General features: G+C 41.9%; 1 protein-coding gene across 1 annotated transcript in view; it reads right to left on the reverse strand.

Annotated features, from left to right (window-relative positions):
* LOC123506878 (solute carrier family 43 member 3-like) overlaps positions 1-12,241 on the reverse strand; it is a 59,300-nt gene extending 47,059 nt beyond the window's left edge. Inside the window, 2 exon segments of the mRNA XM_045259247.1 lie at positions 2,043-2,477; positions 11,963-12,241. Of these exon segments, the coding sequence (XP_045115182.1) occupies positions 2,043-2,423 (381 nt within the window). The 5' untranslated portion in view covers positions 2,424-2,477; positions 11,963-12,241.
* Between the last annotated feature and the right edge of the window lie 8,427 nt (positions 12,242-20,668).

The following is a 20,668-nucleotide window of genomic DNA, read 5'->3' on the forward strand; positions in this document are numbered from 1 at the left end:
TACTGATCTTGGTAACTGCATGCCTTCCCTTCTCCTGCGGCCCCGCTGCACAAGGCTTTCTTCTTCCTCTCATCCCTATTCTGTCCAACTCTGTAATGCAAGAGTTAACCAGTACTCTCAGTCATTCATCCCTTTCACTGGTAAACTCTGGAACTCCCTCCCTGCATCTGTATTTCCGAATTCCTACAACTTGTCTTCTTTTAAGAGGGAGGTATCGAGGCATTTGCTCCCCTAATTCTGGCTGACGGTTTGGCACTTTTTGCACTCTTTGGAGAGCCAGCGCTCAAGTGGGACTTTTTTTTAACTTTCTTTTTTTTTTTTGCCCTTGGCTGGCCCTCTTCCCTACGTAAAAAAAAAAAAATATATATATATATATATATATATTTTTTTTTTTTACGTAGGAAGAGGGCCAGCAAAAAAAAAAAAAATATATATATATATATATATATATATATATATATATATATATATATATATATATATATATATATATATATATATACAGTTAGGCATTTTGCATTATTGTAAATAACAGCATATTCTTATTTTATTTATAATGAAGTGCTGGTGGTAGCCTTTTCCAAGATATCATACTGGAATAGGTGGAAGCTCGAGTTATATATGTATATTAATTTTAATGCAAGTTTAATTTTTGAGTTACTTGTTTTAACCTAAGGATGTAAAAATTCCATAACTAAGAAAGTAACGATTCTGTTTTGTAATCATGTGCATTGTGTATAATTTGTTGCATATTAATTATTTAAGATCATAGCAATACACTAGAAATTTAGAATAAACTAAATTTTTTTTCTATTTAATTGAAAAAGATTAGGTGAAAGCTCATTTTTCTGAATTGGTCTACTAATGTCTAATGAATTAATATCAAAGGATGTCAGATTTAATTAAAGAGAAACATACACAACAAAATGAGTTTCTTTTGCTAATATTTTGTCTCTGTTTTACAATTTTAATAATTTAAAAAATATTTTTGATCGCCAAAATATCGTCAATAAAATTAATAATGAAAATGCACAAGACCAAATGGTCGCTAAAGGAGTAAGAAGTAAGAATTTAAAATATCTGACAAGAATCAGAAGACTGAGAAGATATTAATTCCAATTACTGAGTAATTTGCCTTTGCAAATGGCTTCGAAAAGCTTCTAGAATTGCTCCTATTTCACAAACGTTCTAAGAAGGACTTACAGCATCCCCCAAAACAAAACCTCCCATCTGATAACGCTCGCCGTCCACCAACTTATCCTGGTGTCCAGTGCAGTAATCACCATAAGAAGTAGTATCGGTATCGGGGGTATCGGTATCGGTAGTAGTATCGGTATCGGCCCAATTAGGTGGTATCGGTATCGGTATCGGAATCGGCCAAAATTTTGGTATCGGTACATCTCTAATTGACAGTGCTTGTGGTGAGTCTGATTGAAAAAGCCTCAGAATACCGAACAAGTTGGAGTGTTGAATCACTGTGACGACCTCAAGTGGAAGCAGCCAAAATAACATCAAGAAAGTGAGAAAGTAAAGGAAGCTGGAAGAAGGATGACGTCAGCAGTCTGATAACCAAGGGTACAAAATAAGAAAATAACAAGAAACATACACAAGAGAATAACAGAAGGAAATAAAGGGACGCTGAAAGAAAACATCAGGCCTAAACGTAGCTGTGCCTTGAAGATAAATAAGAAATGGGTAAAAAATATCAAAGCGGTGTTGTTGCCGCCACAAATTAGTACACGATCACGGCCACAGAAACACAAGACGAAGCAACAGAAAACACACCAAAGAGTTTCAGATAACCTTCATCATATTCTCAAACACTTCTGCCCACACAGCCACAACTTTCGAAACACTGTCAATTGAAGTTATATGTTTCTTTAAAGGTGTTTTTATGGATCTAGTAACAGATTTATACGATTTCTACATCATTAACATGAACTATCCTTGAGAACCCGGCTAAACATCTTTGTGGCCTTGAAAATTAGAACGGTGCATGAGAAACCGAAGCCTTTCTGAACATAGGCCCTTATCCCACTTACCCTGTGGCTCTGGGAGATGTCGTAGGTGTGGTTGAAGGCGTAGCAGCGGGAATTGTTGAAGATATCCATGGGCGGAGACTTTGGACTGAGAAGAGATGTCACGTTGAGCGGCGAGCTGTGATTCACGGATGGCAACTGAGGTGAATTAGCAGAAGACGATGAGGAAGATGATGATGAGGAGGAGGAGGAAGAGGAGGAGGAGGAGGAGGACGGGCCATCACACATGTCACTATACAATCCCTCCACTTTGAGCACATGCACCAGCTGAGGCCATCCAAAGACAGTGCCGGCGAAGAGAACAGACTCCAGGAACCCCACGAAGAAGATGAAGACCCGCCGCCCCAGGGACAGCTCCAGGTGCGGGGACTGTTGGCACGGCATGGCGAAGGTGCTGACGGAGGGACAGGAGGCTCAGGCGGCGGCGATCACAGGACACTGAGTTGGAAATGAAGAGTATATATCATTTGCTGGTAATAGTAGTAGTAGTAGTAGTAGTAGTAGTAATGGTGGTGGTGGCGGTAGTGATAGTGGCGGTAGTAATAGTGGCGGTAGTAATAGTAGCGGTAGTAATAGTAGTAGTAGTAGTAGTAGTAGCGGTGGTTGTAAAGGTATTAAGTAATAGTAGTAGTAGTAGTAATAGTAGTAGTAGTAGTAGTAGTAGTAGTAGTAGTAGTAGTAGTAGTAGTAGTAGTAGTAGTAGTAGTAGTAGTACTAAAAGTAGTAGTAGTAGTAGTAGTAGTAGTAGTAGTAGAAGGAGGAAGTTCCAAGACATATTCTGTTGTTATTATTTTCTTTAGGGACTGACACCTCAATGGGCCTTTTTTTCTTCCTTTTGCTGCCCTAGGCCAGTGCTCTTCTTATACTAAAACAACATAAAAAATGAAGAAAGAAAAGAAGAGGAGAAGGAGGAAGAATACTATTACATAAAACAAAGGCAATGCACACAAGACAACATGTTAAAAGGAAACTTTCAAAATATTTCCAAATCTTATGAGAACAAACGGATCCAATATTTCCATTCCTAAGACGAGTGTTAATACAAACATCGATTGAAATGATAAATGAGTTTTTGAGTGTATTGAAAAACACAAATTGTAAGAAATTACAGGAGAGCCAATCGCCTGGGCGACCCCATCTCCCTCCCTCTCCTCCCTTCCCCTGACTGGCTGATTACTGTACAGTACATACATATGTGCGTCCCTGAACTCGCCATATATCATGTACACACATGAAACTTCTAAATGAACAATACTTAGGCCATGAAAGAGAAGGGAGAGCTCACGGTCCTCTGATATGCAGGTTGAGTCTATCCATAGGACATCCCCACATCCCAGTGTACATGCACCACTCCGTCCCGTTCCGTCCCGCCCCGCCCCGCCCCGCCTCGGTCACCACTCACCAATCACCTACCACATTAGCACCACTCCTCCGCCCCCACCACCATCACGTCATCACTACCTAACACTTCTCCGTGAACAACGCGTTAACGGTGTCACCTCGTTTACCAATACCTGCGCGATCTTTATCAGTTATCACCGCTAACACTGCAACACGCCAGCCAACCTTTGCACCAACGTTAACCAGCGACATAAGAAAGAAGAGTGGAAGCATATCAAATAAAAAAAATTGATAAGAATAAAAAGCAGTAAAAGATAAAAATGAAGGTAAAAGAAGAAAAATAACAAGAGGAAAGAAACAAAGCTGAAATAAAAATTCTAATAACAGTAAACAAACAAAGCTCTGTACACGTAGCAAAAAGTATCAAATACATAAATACACAAAACAAGTAGAATATAACAACAATGATGAAACGAAACAATGATAAAACGAACAAGACAACGAAAAACATTCTCCTCCTCCTCCTCCTCCACAACAAACAGCTATACTCACGATCTCTTTTGAGTCTTCACTGGATAATTTCTCACTCACGAAACAGATTAACTTAGTTTATCACATCATGGGGACAGAGAAACGTGACTTCCCTTGCTCACTATCACTTCTCTACTGAGCGCGTTGCGTGCTCGGCTGTTGGCTCCCCCCTTGTTGACTCTGGCTCTCGTATACTGGCACGCGAGCAAACACTTTGGCATCTATACCTACATTCATATGGCACTGCTTCTCTCCCTCTCCTCCCGTCTCTCGTCTGACAGTGGCATTATCCTTGAAAATTCTACGTAGCTTGAGTTCTATTTGTGTAGTTCGTTGTGCATTTCGCCATGAATTAACCCCTTCAGTACTAGAACATGTTTTCATATTTATTCTGCTTACTTTTTGGTGATTTTATACAGCTTGTCACGGTGTGACTTTTTAGGAAGTTACCCCTTTAATTCTTTTGTCCAGCTCCGCTCTCCTTGGACCACGGTGAGAGTGGGCAACTAGTAATTATGCCATATTGTACATTAGTTTAAGTTCCTTTATATTCATTATTAGTTAATAAGAGTGTGTTTCTTTAGAATGTTATGTGTCGTAGGTAAGGATGTTAGTGAGTAAGGACAAAATTATTTATATTTATAGCATTAAGTATGTATTTGAGGGACGATATGTTTTCCCACGAGGCGCTGGCAAGCCTTTAAAACAAGGTGTGAGCGTGACCTTGCTTTGTGAAGGTGCTCACTCCACTTTTTCACGCGATTGTCCCGCGTGGAAAGTGGAGAAAGAGGTCTGCACGGTTAAGGCTACTGAAGGGATCTCTTACTATGAAGCAAGGATGCGAGTGAAGCAGACGCAGGCCGTACCTGCTTCAAACGTCTCCTACGCTTCAACAGTAAGGGCTCCACCTAAGATGTGTACTGTTGTTATCCAGACTGACCTCAGCGACCTGCTGCCTGCTCCATCTACCACCACTGATTCCCCTTCAACCTCTGCCTCATCATCTGCTAAAACTACTACTACTACTACTAAAACCTCTACTCCTATAACTTCCTCTGCTCCATACCTGTCTGCTATTTCTCGTACTCCCAGTAAGGGTGAGAAGACAGACAAGTCTAATAAATTAAATTTAACAAAACTTGAACGTCAACGCCCTTCTCATGTCGTCGCCGCTCCCGCGCCGTCGAGAAGGGGTTCTCACGCTCGCTCCCTCTCGACGAGCTCCGGGGAGTTAACAATTGATGAATCGATGGATGTCACCATTAGTAAGGGCCGGGAGAGGTTCCCCGGCAGCGCCTCTGAGCGCAAAAGGACTAAGAAAACGGCCGCCACCACAACTCTTAAGCCATAATGTTCAAGGTGTTACAGTGGAATTGCAGAAGTATTCGGAATAAAGATCCATACTTGTCACTTTTAGTGAACATACACAGGCCGTCCGTTATTTGTCTACAGGAGACGAGACTGCAGGATCAGCCTGATCCTGCAGTGCTAAAACACTACCACCCGTATAGAAGATATGAGGGACACGGCGTTGCCATATACATACACAAAACACTGACACAAACAGAAGTGACGTTGAATACACCTCTGGAAGCGGTCGCGTGCAGGGTGAGATTCAACGACACGTATCTGGCTATCTGTTCCCTCTACTTGCCTCCCAATACCTCCATTGTTGATGATGACATTACATCTCTTATTAGCCAGCTTCCGGGCAACAGGCTAGTTCTTGGCGACTTTAACGCCCATCATCAACAATGGGAAAGTGAGAGGTCAAGTGTACATGGGGAGCAGATAGTAAACATTTTATTACAGACAAACCTCTGTCTTCTGAACGATGGAAGTGCGACTCGTGTAGATGATCGGACTGGTAACGCGTCTGCCATTGATCTGTCGTTGCTCTCGCCAAATATACTCCCTGACTTCTCCTGGGAAGTCATCGACGACTCCCACGGAAGTGACCATCTGCCCATCTGCATCTCTTATGCACGCGACATCCCGCCCAATCCCCGCCCTCCCAAGTTTAACTTCAAGAGAGCAGACTGGGCAACCTTCCGTGGGGTTGCCGACGTGGATATATCTGGCGAGGACATTGACACGATGGTCAGCAACGCAACACAATCCATATTACACGCCGCTGAGGCTTGTATTCCGAAGACTTCTGCAGTTTACACTAAGCATGGAGTCTCATGGTGGACAACGGATTGCCGACAAGCACTTCGTGAGCGCAATAGACGATACAGGTACTTCAGCCAGCAGCCCAGTCAAACAAATTTCATAGCCTATAAAAAGGCAAGGGCTCAGGCAAGGAAAGTAATGCAAAGAAAGACTCATTCAGACAATTTATATCATCAGTGAACCGCACCACCCTCTCACAAAGTATGGAAGACAATACACATATTAAATAATAAAAATCCATACATTCCTATCACAACACTCAAAATAAACAATATTGTAATTGATAACAAAATAGAAATAGCAAATGCCATAGCCACCAATTCCATCAGGCCAGCAGCACAACTTATTATGACCCTACCTTCCTTCCAAGGAAGGAGGCAGCAGAACTCACTGTCCCAAACTTTGCCACGGGAGGCGTAAACTCGGACTACAACAGAGTTTACGTTGGATGAACTCCTCTTTGCCCTGAAATCCAGACAACATTTCATATACTATGTTACAACATCTTGGCCACTATTCCCTTTCAAAATTATCAACACTCTACAATAGAATCTGGACAACCTACACTTTCCCTCAGTCTTGGCGTTTCGCCTACACCATTCCAATTCCTCAAAAGACTGGACGCCTTACGGACCCCAGTGCGTTTCGTTCTATTGCGCTCACGAGCTGTCTATGTAAGGTCATGGAACGTATGGTAAAGCGAAGGCTACTTTTTGTTTTAGAAGCGAAGGGTTTGTTAGGTGATCAACAGTCGGGATTTCGGAAGTACCGAGGCACGATGGATCACCTAACACATCTGGAGCATTGCATTTCAGAGGCTTTTGCCAAAAAGAATTCATGATAGGGTGTTTTAGACATCCACAAAGCCTTCGACATGACATGGCGAGACGGTATCCTCATGAAACTCTACGCTCATGGCTTCAGAGGTAACTTGCTTTGTTTATAATTTTCTTCAGGACAGAACATTCTCTGTCAAGCTTCCTGGTAACGTAATCTCGGACGTTTTCGTCCAGGAGATGCCACAGGGTAGTGTTCTTAGTCCCATTTTATTTTGTATAATGATTAATGATATTCTGTCAACAACTCCCGTCCCCAGGAATCTTAAATACTCATTGTACGCCGACGATTGTGCGTTATGGCACTCCTCGCCTAACGCACAATTCTCGGCGGGGCGGATTCAGGATGCTCTTGATTCCGTCCAGCATTGGGCCTCGCTATGGGGATTTAAGTTTTCAGTTGCTAAGTGTATCGGTGTTGTTTTCACTAGACGTAACGTACCTGATTTGCAATTAACTCTTCAAGGCCAACCGATACCGTTTCAAAATTCAGTCAAGTTCTTGGGTCTGCATTTTGATAGCAGACTCAATTGGAAGACTCATGTTAATGAATTGCTCATTCGTTGTCGTAAAAAAATCAATGTCCTCAAATACCTTTCTGGTACTTCATGGGGAGCAGACAGAAAATCTTTATTAATGGTGTACAAGTCCTTAATTCGTTCTCATTTAGACTATGGCTCACCGGTGTATGGGTCTGCGTCGGAACCAACACTGAGGAGACTGGATGTTCTACAGAATGAATGTGTGCGAATGTGTCTTGGAGCCCTGCGCTGCACTCGTGTGGCGCGGATGGAGGTTGAGGCCAACACACCACCACTGCAAATCCGTCGCGACGCCCTTCTTTTATCCTATGAAATAAAAAGAGCCCGGAAGGCTCCCCTCGGTAACACAGCAAACAAGATTATATGGCAGCACCACCACCTACACAACGCGGTCCGCCGTCCAGTCTCAGTCAGACTACATACGCTCTGCTGGCAAACGGCCGTGAGACTGGACGATGCGGACCACTCGTGCTGCCCACCCTTCCCCATGGAAAGATCGCCCCACCACCTTCAACATCAACTGGCTTCAGGGAAGAAGGCTGTGGTTACCGAGGTGGAGCTCCAACACCACTTCCGAGCCCTCGTCGCTGGCCTCCCTCCATCCCTACATCTCTACACAGACGGCTCCAAGACAGGTGAATGTGTGGGTGCAAGTGTCTGGTCGTGAATGTGCCCTCAGGTTCCGACTGCCTACCCATACATCGGTGTTTTCTGCTGAAATTTTTGCTATTGACAAAGCCATAGATTATGCTTTAAATTCACTTCATAATTCAATTGTCATTTTTTCGGACTCTATGTCAGCCCTTCAGGCAATAGAGTCCGGCCGCACGGATACAAATGAAATCCAGGGCAACATCATTAATAAGCTGAATTCATGTCATAAATCCTTCTCACTGGTTTGGGTGCCTGGACATTCCAGTATACGCGGGAATGAACAGGCTGACATGCTAGCTCGGTCTGCTGCAGAGCTCGAGGGAGCGTGGAACCTCCGTCGGGATCTGCAGTCATGTCTCTCAGTTGTTAAATCATCAGCAAAACTCCTGTGGCAGAGTCACTGGGACAACCTCCACCTCCACACCACCAAACCCATCCTGGGCGAGTGGGCCTCCTCCAATCGCCCCACAAGGCGAGAGGAGGTGGTCCTCGCACGCCTCAGGATGGGCTGCACCCTCCCACCCACATGCTCCCCTACATCGCCAACACCTTTCCACCACAGTGTTCCACATGTAATATCACCCTATCTGTCGAGCACGTCCTGCTTCACTGTGTGCGTTATCGTGAGGAAAGGCGGCCCTTGGCGGCGTATTGCCGGGGTCGCGGCCTCCCGCTAACTCAAACCACCCTTCTGGGTGACGAACATCCGGATGTGGTCGATAGACTGATGATTTATCTGACTGAGACCAATTTAATCAGAGAGTTGTGATTTATGTGTATATATTATGTTATTTATTCTCCACTCTGTAAATATTTGAAAATATATATATGTATGTAAATAAAAGTATGAAAGTGTGTATGATTCCAATTTTGCGTGATCTAATGTGAATGTTTTCCCTTCATGTATATATGCAATACGTAGTGATGCTACGTAGCCACCCTGTGTGATTGTGAGTTATCCCTCCCTTCCCCATGCCCTGACAAAGGACAATAGTTTTGAGATAGGTATAGGATCCTTGTGTGAATGAAGCGTGCATGAGAATGTGTGTGGATATTTTATGTTAACATTAAAACAAATAAACAAAAAAAAAAGGTTAAATTAAAATAACTATATAAATAAAATAAATAAATGAATAAACCAATAAAAAACTGTATATATGTAAAACAAAATAAAAGACCTAATTTTAAAGAAATATAAGTCACAAAAAAACAATAGAGTAAAAATGGCCTAATACCCAAGACAGGGTGATGGCCAAATAAAAAAAAAAAATAAAAAAAAAAAAAGACCTCGCTCTCTCGCTCGCTTGCCAGGGGTCAACAGGGTCACCAGGAGGAGGCCTGCTCTCCAGCTGGGAAAGGCCACGTGGTGTGTGTGAGTTGTGGGCTAAAAGCCACAAAGGTATGTGTTGTGTATTATAACCAGTAATGGGGTGTTTTTATGTGTTTTGTGCAATCTTTTTACTCGTTTGACTGGATTTTTACGTGTGTTTTTGTCAGTGTTTGTACTTGGTTTTGTAATTGTTTTCAAGGGTTATATTTCTGGTATGTCCGAATATTTTTTTTTTCCCCATTCGTATGTTTTTCCATGTTGTTGCGAGTTCGTTATGAGTCGCGTTAGTTAAAGTTCCTTTGTTTCTCAGTTTTTTTTTGCAGGTGGTTCGATTATATCTGACCACGTGGGTACGAGCTACGGAGAGTTGCGGGAGTGTTATCCAGGCTTAATTTGTTTCGCGTGATATTTTGTTTGCCCTTCTTTATTTGTAAATTGTAAATAGTAAGTTATGATTAGATTAAATAAATTATTATAAGTTTCCGTTGCCTTTGTTTCATTTCATGTGGTTATACTTTCTTTTCTGTGTCGTTCCCTGAACCTGGAATCTATTAAATTTAGGGTGAAATAACCCATCAGAAATTTGGGGAACGTGACAAGCTTCAGAAACTTACGTGGAGATTAAAATAGTGAATACTCTGGCCATTAATCTCCTGACCTCCATAGACCCTTCCTAATGTGAATAAAATCGTTTAATCACACCCAAAACTCAAGGTAAAAATGCATCCCAGTACTGAGGGGTCAAATGAATAGAAAGTTGAATTTTGACGGTTTTTGTATAATTTTTTTTTCTTTTTTTTTTTGTGGGGGGCTTGCCAGTGGACTCTATTACAAGTTTCGTGTGTTTGTAATAGTTAAAAGAAAAAAGTGTAAACGCTCATAGAACATTTATTTATCTTGACTTTGTTCCTGGTGTTGCTAGGAGATTCTTTGAAATTTTCCTTTTCTTTTTTTCTTTTTGCAGTGATGTAAACAAAAGTAGAGGTTAACGTCCATCACCTTCATGTCACATTATCTCCATTTAGTTCTTGGTGTTACTGCTGGATTGTGTGAAGCTTGTGGTGTATTTACCAAAGATATCATTGAAAAAAAATAAGAAAAAGCTTAGGCGGGTTATTATTATTATTGTTGTCTACTTATTTGTCTATGTGATGAATGTCTATCAGATTATCGCTTTTCTTTCAACTTCTTTCAGCCTTAAATGCGTTAAGTTCTATGTATGTTCCTTCCTCCACATAACGTAAGAACAACACTCATCTTTCAGTACAGTACCACTTTATATCATTTCCATTATGTTCATTTGTCACTTGAAGGTGTGTGCAAGATGACCCTCGGGACACACACATGAACAAAGCCTGCTAGACAGTATTCTCGCAGCTCAAGGATTTCGCTCGCTCGACACTGAACGTCCAATGGCTTGCGGCGAGGCAGAGGACCGCTAAACCCACGCCTGGCGCACGTGATCGCCCACCCTTGCAACAAATGCCTATGTATGTGTGTGTGTGTGTGTGTGTGTGTGTGTGTGTGTGTGTGTGTGTGTGTGTGTGTGTAGCTCAAAGTTAGTGCTAGTGTGTGTGTGTGTGTGTGTGTGTGTGTGTGTGTAGCTCAAAGTTAGTGTGTGTGTGTGTGTGTGTGTCTGTGTGTGTGTGTAGCTCAAAGTTAGTGTGTGTGTGTGTGTGTGGCTCAAAGTTAGTGTGTGTGTGTGTGTGTGTGTGTGTGTGTGTGTGTGTGTAGCTCAAAGTTAGTGTGTGTGTGTGTGTGTGTGTGTGTGTGTGTGTACCTACGTACTTATATACCACACCTCATAAATATATATAATACAAACCGCATTTTACCCTCTCACTCACTCACTCACTGACTCACTCGCTCGTTATCCTTGCCATCACACTGAAATAACACTTGCATACACGAATTGCCTCTTCTTATCTCTAAATTCCATCATAATCCGGATTTCCTTTCAATACAAACTAGTTTCATGCATTTCTTCACTCACTTATCTTGCCCTTGGCTCTTTCTTATCATCACACATTTCGTATCACAGAAATAAAGATAACTAGTAATATCTAGAAAATTGTGGATTACGTAATGGCATATTTCATTACCTTTACGGACACTCACGTCACTCATTCAGTATACTTACCGTTATGAATTCAGTAACGTCAAGAATCTCATACCAAACGTGATCAACTTATCACCAAACATTTTCCTAATTACTCATCACAGCCACACGCTTCATTTTCACATATACACCATAATTCCAAGTTCTTACACCTTTCCTTGGTTAATCATTCGACTATAAACATGTAAGGGAAGGAGAGGAAAGGAGACAGAGACAAAAAGACGGACAGACAGTAGAGTGAGACCACCTTGATTTGTACTTTAAATAGACACGTTTTTATCACTCGCCCGGTGAAAGAAAGAAATACAGACGAACAGATACACAATGAAAGAAAGGGAGAGAGACACAAACAAACAACTTCTTTAACTCACTACTGTCACGTTTTTATCACTCACCAAGAACAGTTGTGTGAGCGACTCAGTGACTCAGTCGACAACAGAGTGCAGACGCGTGTATCGATCTCTCACGCGTAGCCTCCAGTCAGGTCTGTGAGGAGCGGGTGGCGTGCTCTCTCTCGCTTTGATAGAGCGGGAATGGCCAGCACTTCTCGCCCCGACTTCAGTCTCCAGCCCGTGGCACAGTCCGGCAGAGTTGCCACGGCCCGGATTTAGAAAGCACTTTATTTTCTCTAGACTCCGCGCTATATGACACTGAGAGAGCTATTAACATCCTCTGCAACATACAACGGCAGGGAATAATAACTTTACATCACCTAAGAAGGTGTATTCCAATATAACATCGACATTAAGGTCGATTCACACACATCAGTGACGTATCAAGTGCCGCGTCCGTCTCAGTGTTTCAGTGTCAGTGAAAAAAAAATCGTTACTTTGAATTCAACCGAGGCATTTAAACACGTCCGGCGCAGTGCCGTGTTTTGACTTTTGACTCTCAGTGTCAGTGACAGTTACGTCTCCGTTCCGTGAAGTTCAGTATCATCGCCACCGATATTTTTTTTAACTTTTCACGGACGCCGGACGAGTGTTCTGAGCTCTCAAGAAAATGGATGACGAAGTACTTATACTGAATTGGTGCGAAATCATCCTGTTCCGTATGATTTAATTGTCACAACGTAAATATATGGATAGCAGTTTTCGGTCATTCTGAAGTACTGGAAAAATTTTGTTTCATCATCAATTGGTTCGTTGTACAGAGTCGTAAACTCTCCTTCAGTTTCTCTTTTCTTCCATGCTTCATGTACCCACTTTCTATTTTTTCACTTTTTGTTCTGCCTCCTCCTCCTCATCAAGAATTATGGCAATCATTGCCAAGTCCACGTCTGTAAACTTTGCCATCTTCGAAATCACTGACCATGTTGTACGGCGTCACCACGGATATGTGTGAACACGCCACGGAAGCGACACGGGTATCACTGACACTGAACTAACACGGTACTGATACTGCACTGATGTGTGTGAATCGACCTTTATAGACGCACCGGGAACCCAGTAACGGTAACCAATAGCAATGTAATACTGAACATAACAGACAAAAATAACAACAAGAACAACAACAACAATAATGATGGTAATGATAATAAGTTGGGAAAAAATACCAACAGGTACGGTGGCGGTGGTGATGGAGTCATGGGTCGTCAGATTGCCCACGCTGCTCCTACCTGACCACCGTCAGCAGCACCTCCAGGAACAAGTCACCCATATACTTCCCACCGCAAGTTTCTCAAACCCACAAAAGTAGGTAACAGTCACTCTGTGGAGGAGGAAGAGAAGTAGGAGGGAAAATACCACTCAAATAAGAAAGTAGATGAAAAATTAGATTAAACGAAGACACGGAAAATGATAAACACACACACACACACACACACACACACACACACACACACCGCGTAGCGTAGTGGTTAGCACGCTCGACTCACAACTGAGAGGGCCGGGTTCGAGTCCCGGGGCGGCGAGACAAATGGGCAAGCCTCTAAATGTGTGGCCCCTGTTCACCTAGCAGTAAATAGGTACGGGATGTAACTCGAGGGGTTGTGGCCTCGCTTTCCCGGTGTGTGGAGTGTGTTGTGGTCTCAGTCCTACCCGAAGATCGGTCTATGAGCTCTGAGCTCGCTCCGTAATGGGGAAGACTGGCTGGATGACAAGCAGACGACCGAGGTGAATTACACACACACACACACACACACACACACACACACAGGCAGTAGGCTGCTTATATTTGGCAACAAACCAACTCTCCCGCCGGCCCAGCGTTGTTCTGTCACGACACGGCTCGGCTCGATTCGTGTCGGTCCCAGGATGACGTCATATATACGTAACCGCTTTCATTTCAAAAATGACCCCCTAGAAAAAAGACTCCTAAGCCGGAAAGTTTATTAAGTTTTGAAAGGACATGTTCTCTTGATAACTATGGGAATATAAAAACATTCCTTGGTTGACTAATGATAGAAATATTTTTAAGGAATTATTTGAAGAAAATTACATCAATACCATAAAAACAAACATTCCAAAGTACACAAATCTGATTTATCGGGAATGGAAAACACTTTACAAAAATAGAAACGACCTTGTCAGGCCTTTGAAACTCACCTGAAAGCTCAAGAGGAAGAACTATAAACGTTAACAGATTGTTATAATTTGTCACTTTAACGGGCCTACAAATCGCTGCAAAGTTCACATATTCAACTCAACACCAGCGTCTAACACTTTAAAACATCTCCCACGATTTTTTTAAGCAATAATGTCTGGACTAGCGGTTAAAAAAAAAAAAATACGCTGAGAAGAGAAAAATCGAGCATAAATCGAGTTATTTACCCACAAAAAAAAAACAGTTAATTAATTACATTTCACTTGACTGAAGCATCAAACAATCTTCACAACTCAATAAGTATTCGTAGAAACCATTCAAAAGGATTTATAGGCCAATAAAGGTAGAGAATAATGAGAACAATATTCAAACAAGGACAGACCTGGCTGTGGGCGGGGCTTAGCGGCACGGCGGCTATATAGCAAAGACTATAGATAAAACAAGACTGGAAAGATTGCCATTCACCATAAGAAATTCGTGTCGCCAGTAAAGATGCCATATACCGCTAGAATAGTGGATAACAGCGCCATCCATTGAGTGAACCGCAAACTAACGCCTCGGTAAACAAACAGCGCCACGAATTGAATAATCGCTTTGAGTTCCTTCCTCTACACACACACACACACAAACACACTATCAATAATGTACTCTAGTACAGTACATATTTACTTCATCTACCTGTGACCCCGTTCTAGCTCCCTTGTATCCAACTTGAGTTATATCATAGAGATATATGTATATTGTAGATGTGCGATAACTATTCATAATTAGGGAGGCGACACACACACACACACACACACACACACACACACACACACACACACACACACACACACACACACACACACACGGCGAGGCAAATGGGCAAGCCTCTTAATGTGTGGCCCCTGTTCACCTAGCAGTAAATAGGTACGGGATGTAACTCGAGGGGTTGTGGCCTCGCTTTCCCGGTGTGTGGAGTGTGTTGTGGTCTCAGTCCTACCCCGAAGATCGGTCTATTAGCTCTGAGCTCGCTCCGTAATGGGGAAGACTGGCTGGGTGACCAGCAGGCGACTGAGGTGAAAAAAAAATACACATAATGAGCTCTCAGATCGCACCGTAATGGGCAATGTCTGGCTGTCTCGTCAGAGACTGCAGCAGATCAAACAGTGAACACACACACACACACACACACACGTGTGTGTGTTGCCTCACTAATTACAAATAGTTGGATACAAGGGAGCTTGAACGGGGTCACAGGTGGATGAAGTAAATATGTACTGTACTAGAGTACATTATTGGTAGTGTGTGTGTGTGTGTGTGTGTGTGTGTGTGTGTGTGTGTGTGTTTATTTACCTATAGTTGTGCTGTACAGCATGGTACATTAGCCTGTCTCCATATCTATAGCTATGCATATAGCTTGTCTTTAAAGATGTGTATGGTGGCTGCAGTAACCACCCTTTCACTTATTTCACTTAAGCTGTTCCAGATGTCCACTGTTCTGTGTGTGTGTGTGTGTGTGTGTGTGTGTGTGTGTGTGTGTGTGTGTGTGTGTGTGTGTGTGTGTGTGTGTGTGTACTTTCTCTATTTATAATGTACTTTGGTAAATTACATGTCACCTACTTAGTTAAATATTTTCAAATTGGTTCAAATAAGCCAAATTACAGATTATATATATATATATATATATATATATATATATATATATATATATATATATATATATATATATATATATACATACAAACTCCATTAATTCGGCTCTTAATACTCTCAAAAGGCCAGAAATCCAGATTTTTAAGGCCAAAAAAAATACCAATTAAAATCAGGAAAAAATAATTAAAGTTTCACAGAATATGTTTTTTGCAGTTGAATTCTTTATTTTCTTTCATTTATATGGAAATACAGAACAGTGTTTGATATGCATACTTTATGTACTGAAAAGAGATAAAACAGTATGCTGAAAATATGTAATATTCCTGTGTTTTGTAACTGTTGTGTTTGGTGTTTTTTGTTGGCGTTGGGTACTGCACAGTAAAAAAGTAATATGCGTACGTACTGTACCTGTTTGGTGCTCTACACATGGATTACTTTTGCATATTAATGGGAAATACAAACACAATGTTTTTGTAAGTCATATTTTTTTATTTATTTGCCAATTTTGAGAGCAATGATTTTTTTTTTTAAGTGTTATCCAGAAATCTGGAATTCTCATGAAAGGAAAAACACATATCTAAGCAAGTTTAATAAGTTCATTGGAAATTATAAACATAAACAATTACCAAAATAGCAGGCCTAGATTCTAGAATGGAAGCTATGTTACAAATATAGCAGAAGCAGGCAAGCATAAGCAAACAAATGTAACGCAGGTTTATACTGATTTGTACAGGTCTCAACCAAATCAAGTATACTACGATCCACATGTTAAACACCAGTACTTACCTGTCATGATCTTTAGGAAAGCGATGGAAGACCAAGTGTGGGTGGGTGCCCTTTGTCCTGCGACAAAATTAACACATGGATGCCCCACTCTAGTGTTAATTTTTGCGGATTTCTTGAGAACATGCGGCGTGTAACCTGTCACTGCTGTGGGCCCTCTTGTTTGAGTGTTGACACATGTAAACATGCAGACGGATCAACGGTGCTGATCTTGATCTTAAGCTGCAACAGCAGCGCCATCGCGTGAGTGAACCGCAAACAAGAAGAGTTACAAGTTTGCCTAGGCTACACGGTAAATTGACGCTTTCCAGTCTTGTTTATTTATATAGTCTTTGATGGCAGGCTCAGCTGAGGAGGCGGTAGCCATATTTTTTTTCCTCTTCATCATAATTAAACCACCTAACTGCAGACATATTTCACTGGCAAATATGAAATGTTACACATGCAGCTCCACTTTGTGATATGTTTGGCTTGCAATTAGTGACGGAAGATGAGATAATGACCTAAATATGGACAACCTACTGGCACCTCAGCCCACCCCTCTGCTGACATAACACACAACCCTTCCTGTATCATTATTTACCTAAATGTCCAGGTGTGTGTGTGTGTGTGTGTGTGTGTGTGTGTGTGTGTGTGTGTGTGTGTGTGTGTGTGTGTGTGTGTGTGTGTGTGTGTGCCACAATCCCTACGGAAATTAAGATACCCAACACAAGCCAACCTTACCAGACATTCCAGATCTGCCAAACACTGCAGATTGCGGGAAGCCGTACGTACAAACACATATATACCGTGTGTCCATCAATCTTCATCGTCTCGCAATAACAGTACAGTAAGAACGTCTACACTGATATCAAACACTCACAGTCACAACTGCACACACACTGAGCTCCTCAGCCCGCCCGCTTCTGAACTGCCATTTCCCGCCGTGGAAGCGAGGTTCCGCCTATCCACGGGTCACGTGCTGCTCCCTTGGTATATCATAGGCCACAAACACAGAGTGTGTTTGTTGATTATTGGCAGAAAAAAAAAAACAATCTCTCTCTCTATGGTCTTTGCGCACACCCCTCGTCTTGCCACGCTCTCCCCCATCCTGATCCATCCCACTCCGTACCTAAAATCATGTGAATTTCTGAATTATCTCAAATAAACGTCAAAACTTGCATCAGGTGTCTTGCTTATCGCTGAATATTGATACTAAGACGAGGAGCAAGTCATTATCTGCTACACTACACTCCTCCAGCAGTGAGCGGGTGTTATCTCTTGAACCTCTGCGTACCAGCAAGTGCACTAAGTGTAGCAGTACAGCCAGCCAGTCACATCAACCTTCCCTGTAACACCTTGCACAACCTAGCGTGTTATTACAGCACTGCATCCTCTCACCGTCCCTCTGCAACAAAAACACTGCATTGTCATGTATATATTACCGTCCATTATGATTATTTTTTCGGCAGTCAAGAAGCTGTACGTGACATTGAACAGATGATGATGAATATTAGAAATATTACGTTTGATAACTAACATGCAAGGTGAAATAGACAGACGGAACTGTTTGCTTTCACGCACAAAATATATAATACATTGCTCCTATAAGTAACGGGACGGCTTCCGTCTCACTGTCATGTCTACAGCACTCACGTCCATCTCAACCTGTCATCGTCATTCGCCTGTGCTATGTATCAAGATCAAGAAATATCCTTGAGTGTTTTACAAAACCTCACGACCCGTAGTACACAACACCAACCTCACACTATACCTACGTCACCTCCGGCCTTCGCTCCAGCCACAGCTACCAAGTCTCCGCCACAGGTCTCCAGCAATAACAATCTCCGAGACAAGTACTGGCAATGATGGTTTCTTACACCAACTTATACAAGAGTATTAGTTGCCTGGCAAAGGAGTAAGGACTGGCTGTGTTGTATGGATGCGGGGAGAGGAAGTGTGCCAGTCCATACTGACAGACGGCGGCCGACTGGTGGCGACTGAGAGGTGGGACACGATCGGCAGGACAGCGACTAGTAGATCTGAAGGAGAGAGACAGAATTAGTTACAAGATGCATGGCGAAAGTGAAATAATAAATGTTATGGCGAAAGCGAAATAATAAATGTCAATGTAGGATTTATTTGTAAGAAGATTCACGCGAACCCGACATATCTGTAACCTTAGGGATTGTTCATAGGAGGTAAAGCTTTTCAACTTAAGAGCTTGGACATCAACTAAATAGAAGTAAAGTATTGGAGAGCAGATGAAACACACTTTACATAGCCTATATAATAGTAACACGATGTGGGTGAATATAAAGACTCCTGTGTTGGATCGATACTTTAACTAGGAAATTAAAAAGTAGTTTACATTACGTTGCCTCGTAATACAGTTTGGCACACTGATATGAATAAAAGATAATAGCATGACTTTTACAATATATGCCATAGCTATAGTAAATAAATAAGTGACATTATGCATAATGAAAACTGGTGTGTTGATAGAGGAAGACCACAACTTAGTTTAACTCGTATCCTGGATGCCGTAACTAGGTAGGAGAATAAACATAAGACGCATCTATTACATGCACACATTAGGAAGACAGGAAGCATCAGTCACATTTTCTTAGAGATTACTTTTCTCTAACAGTGAAGAGTCTATACACTGGAGCAGATAATAAGTGAATAGCAACAACAACGCAAGTCACGCACGGAAACACCTGCCTAACACATGCATACCGATGAAGGGGAGGACGAGAATTATCTTCCTAGTTCCCACTTCGTGCCTCGCAACACTAGGAAAATGCAAGGTGGCCTTCGCAAGGCCTCTACCAGACCCTAAAGGTCTATGTGTCCCGCATGCCTAAGTGTACACATCACTAGTTTGATTGTACTGCGGTGGTCAGGAATATGGTGTACACTGAATCTTATGTTTTCGTCTTCCTTTCAACTCCTCTCATACTCTGAAACACAACACCCCCGCACCTCCACTACTTTCAAATCTACACGAAGTCACTCTGGTTTTCAAGGGTATTTATACAGTTGTAGTGACGCATTAACGCGATTTACCAGGCTAATGATTTTTGTGGCCCTGTACAAGTAGCGAAAGCAAAGAGTTTGAATACATTCTTGCTCAATGGGCGAGAGCATGCAGAGCGTTCCTAAATAGCTATAGCCAATAATGTAAAAGTAGCCCACACGAGTGGTTCGAGTGACCTTACTTTGAACATTTCAACTTCTCGCGACCCACAGTAAAGAAACAATAATGTGTATAAACTAATCTGAATGTTGGAGAGAAGGGGAGGAGGAAAGAAGACAGCCGCAGGGAGGAAGAAGGCTGTGTATACATTCGAAAGGAGTTCTTTGTTTTATGTTCTTAAGATGAACTATGAAAAATTACATTATAACAATTTACGAAAATGAGGATAAATACAATCTAAGAAGCGAGTAAACAAAGAACTAAATGTAGTTAACAGTATTTCTTTGGTAACCTTGAGTTGGAGCGGGGGAAGAATAGGTATAGAAACGGCAGAGCATCTTATTTGAACCATGCAGTAAGCGCTGCATTACGTATATTCATACACAGTGAAAGCTTAAGATTTTTTTCTGTCCCTCTGACCCGTCAAAATTTATCTCGCGACCTAGTTTGAGAACAGCTTGGCTGTACCATCACAGATCTCGTGGAATGATTGTGTTCAGCAATCAGATTATACTTTATAGATTAAAATCCTACAATATATATTTTGCGCTCCACCTTAAACTGAATCCGTTTACATGTTAATAATTCCATTGTAAATACGATAACCGATAGACAGAGGACTGAAGATACAAGGAAATTAAACAGTGATCCATTTGAGAGTAAATCCTTCTGTTTGGTGTCTTCCCGGAGTCTTAAACACGTCAAATTGTTGATAAAGCCCCTTAGAAATGTAGTAACTGATAGACGGAGGATTGAAGACCGAGAGAAACAAAACAGTGATTTCCTGTGAATTAAATCCTACAGTCTTGTGTCTGTCTCCCAGTCTTAACTGATATATTGACAATTTCCTTAATAAACACGGCAACTGATAAGAGGAGGAGTGAAGGACTTACCATAAGGGGAGCCAGTGAGGAACGTGACGACTTCCGCCACTGAGATGACTAATTCAGACACCACGGCC

Source organism: Portunus trituberculatus, chromosome 21 (assembly GCF_017591435.1).
Source record: "Portunus trituberculatus isolate SZX2019 chromosome 21, ASM1759143v1, whole genome shotgun sequence".
NCBI lineage: Eukaryota > Metazoa > Arthropoda > Malacostraca > Decapoda > Portunidae > Portunus > Portunus trituberculatus.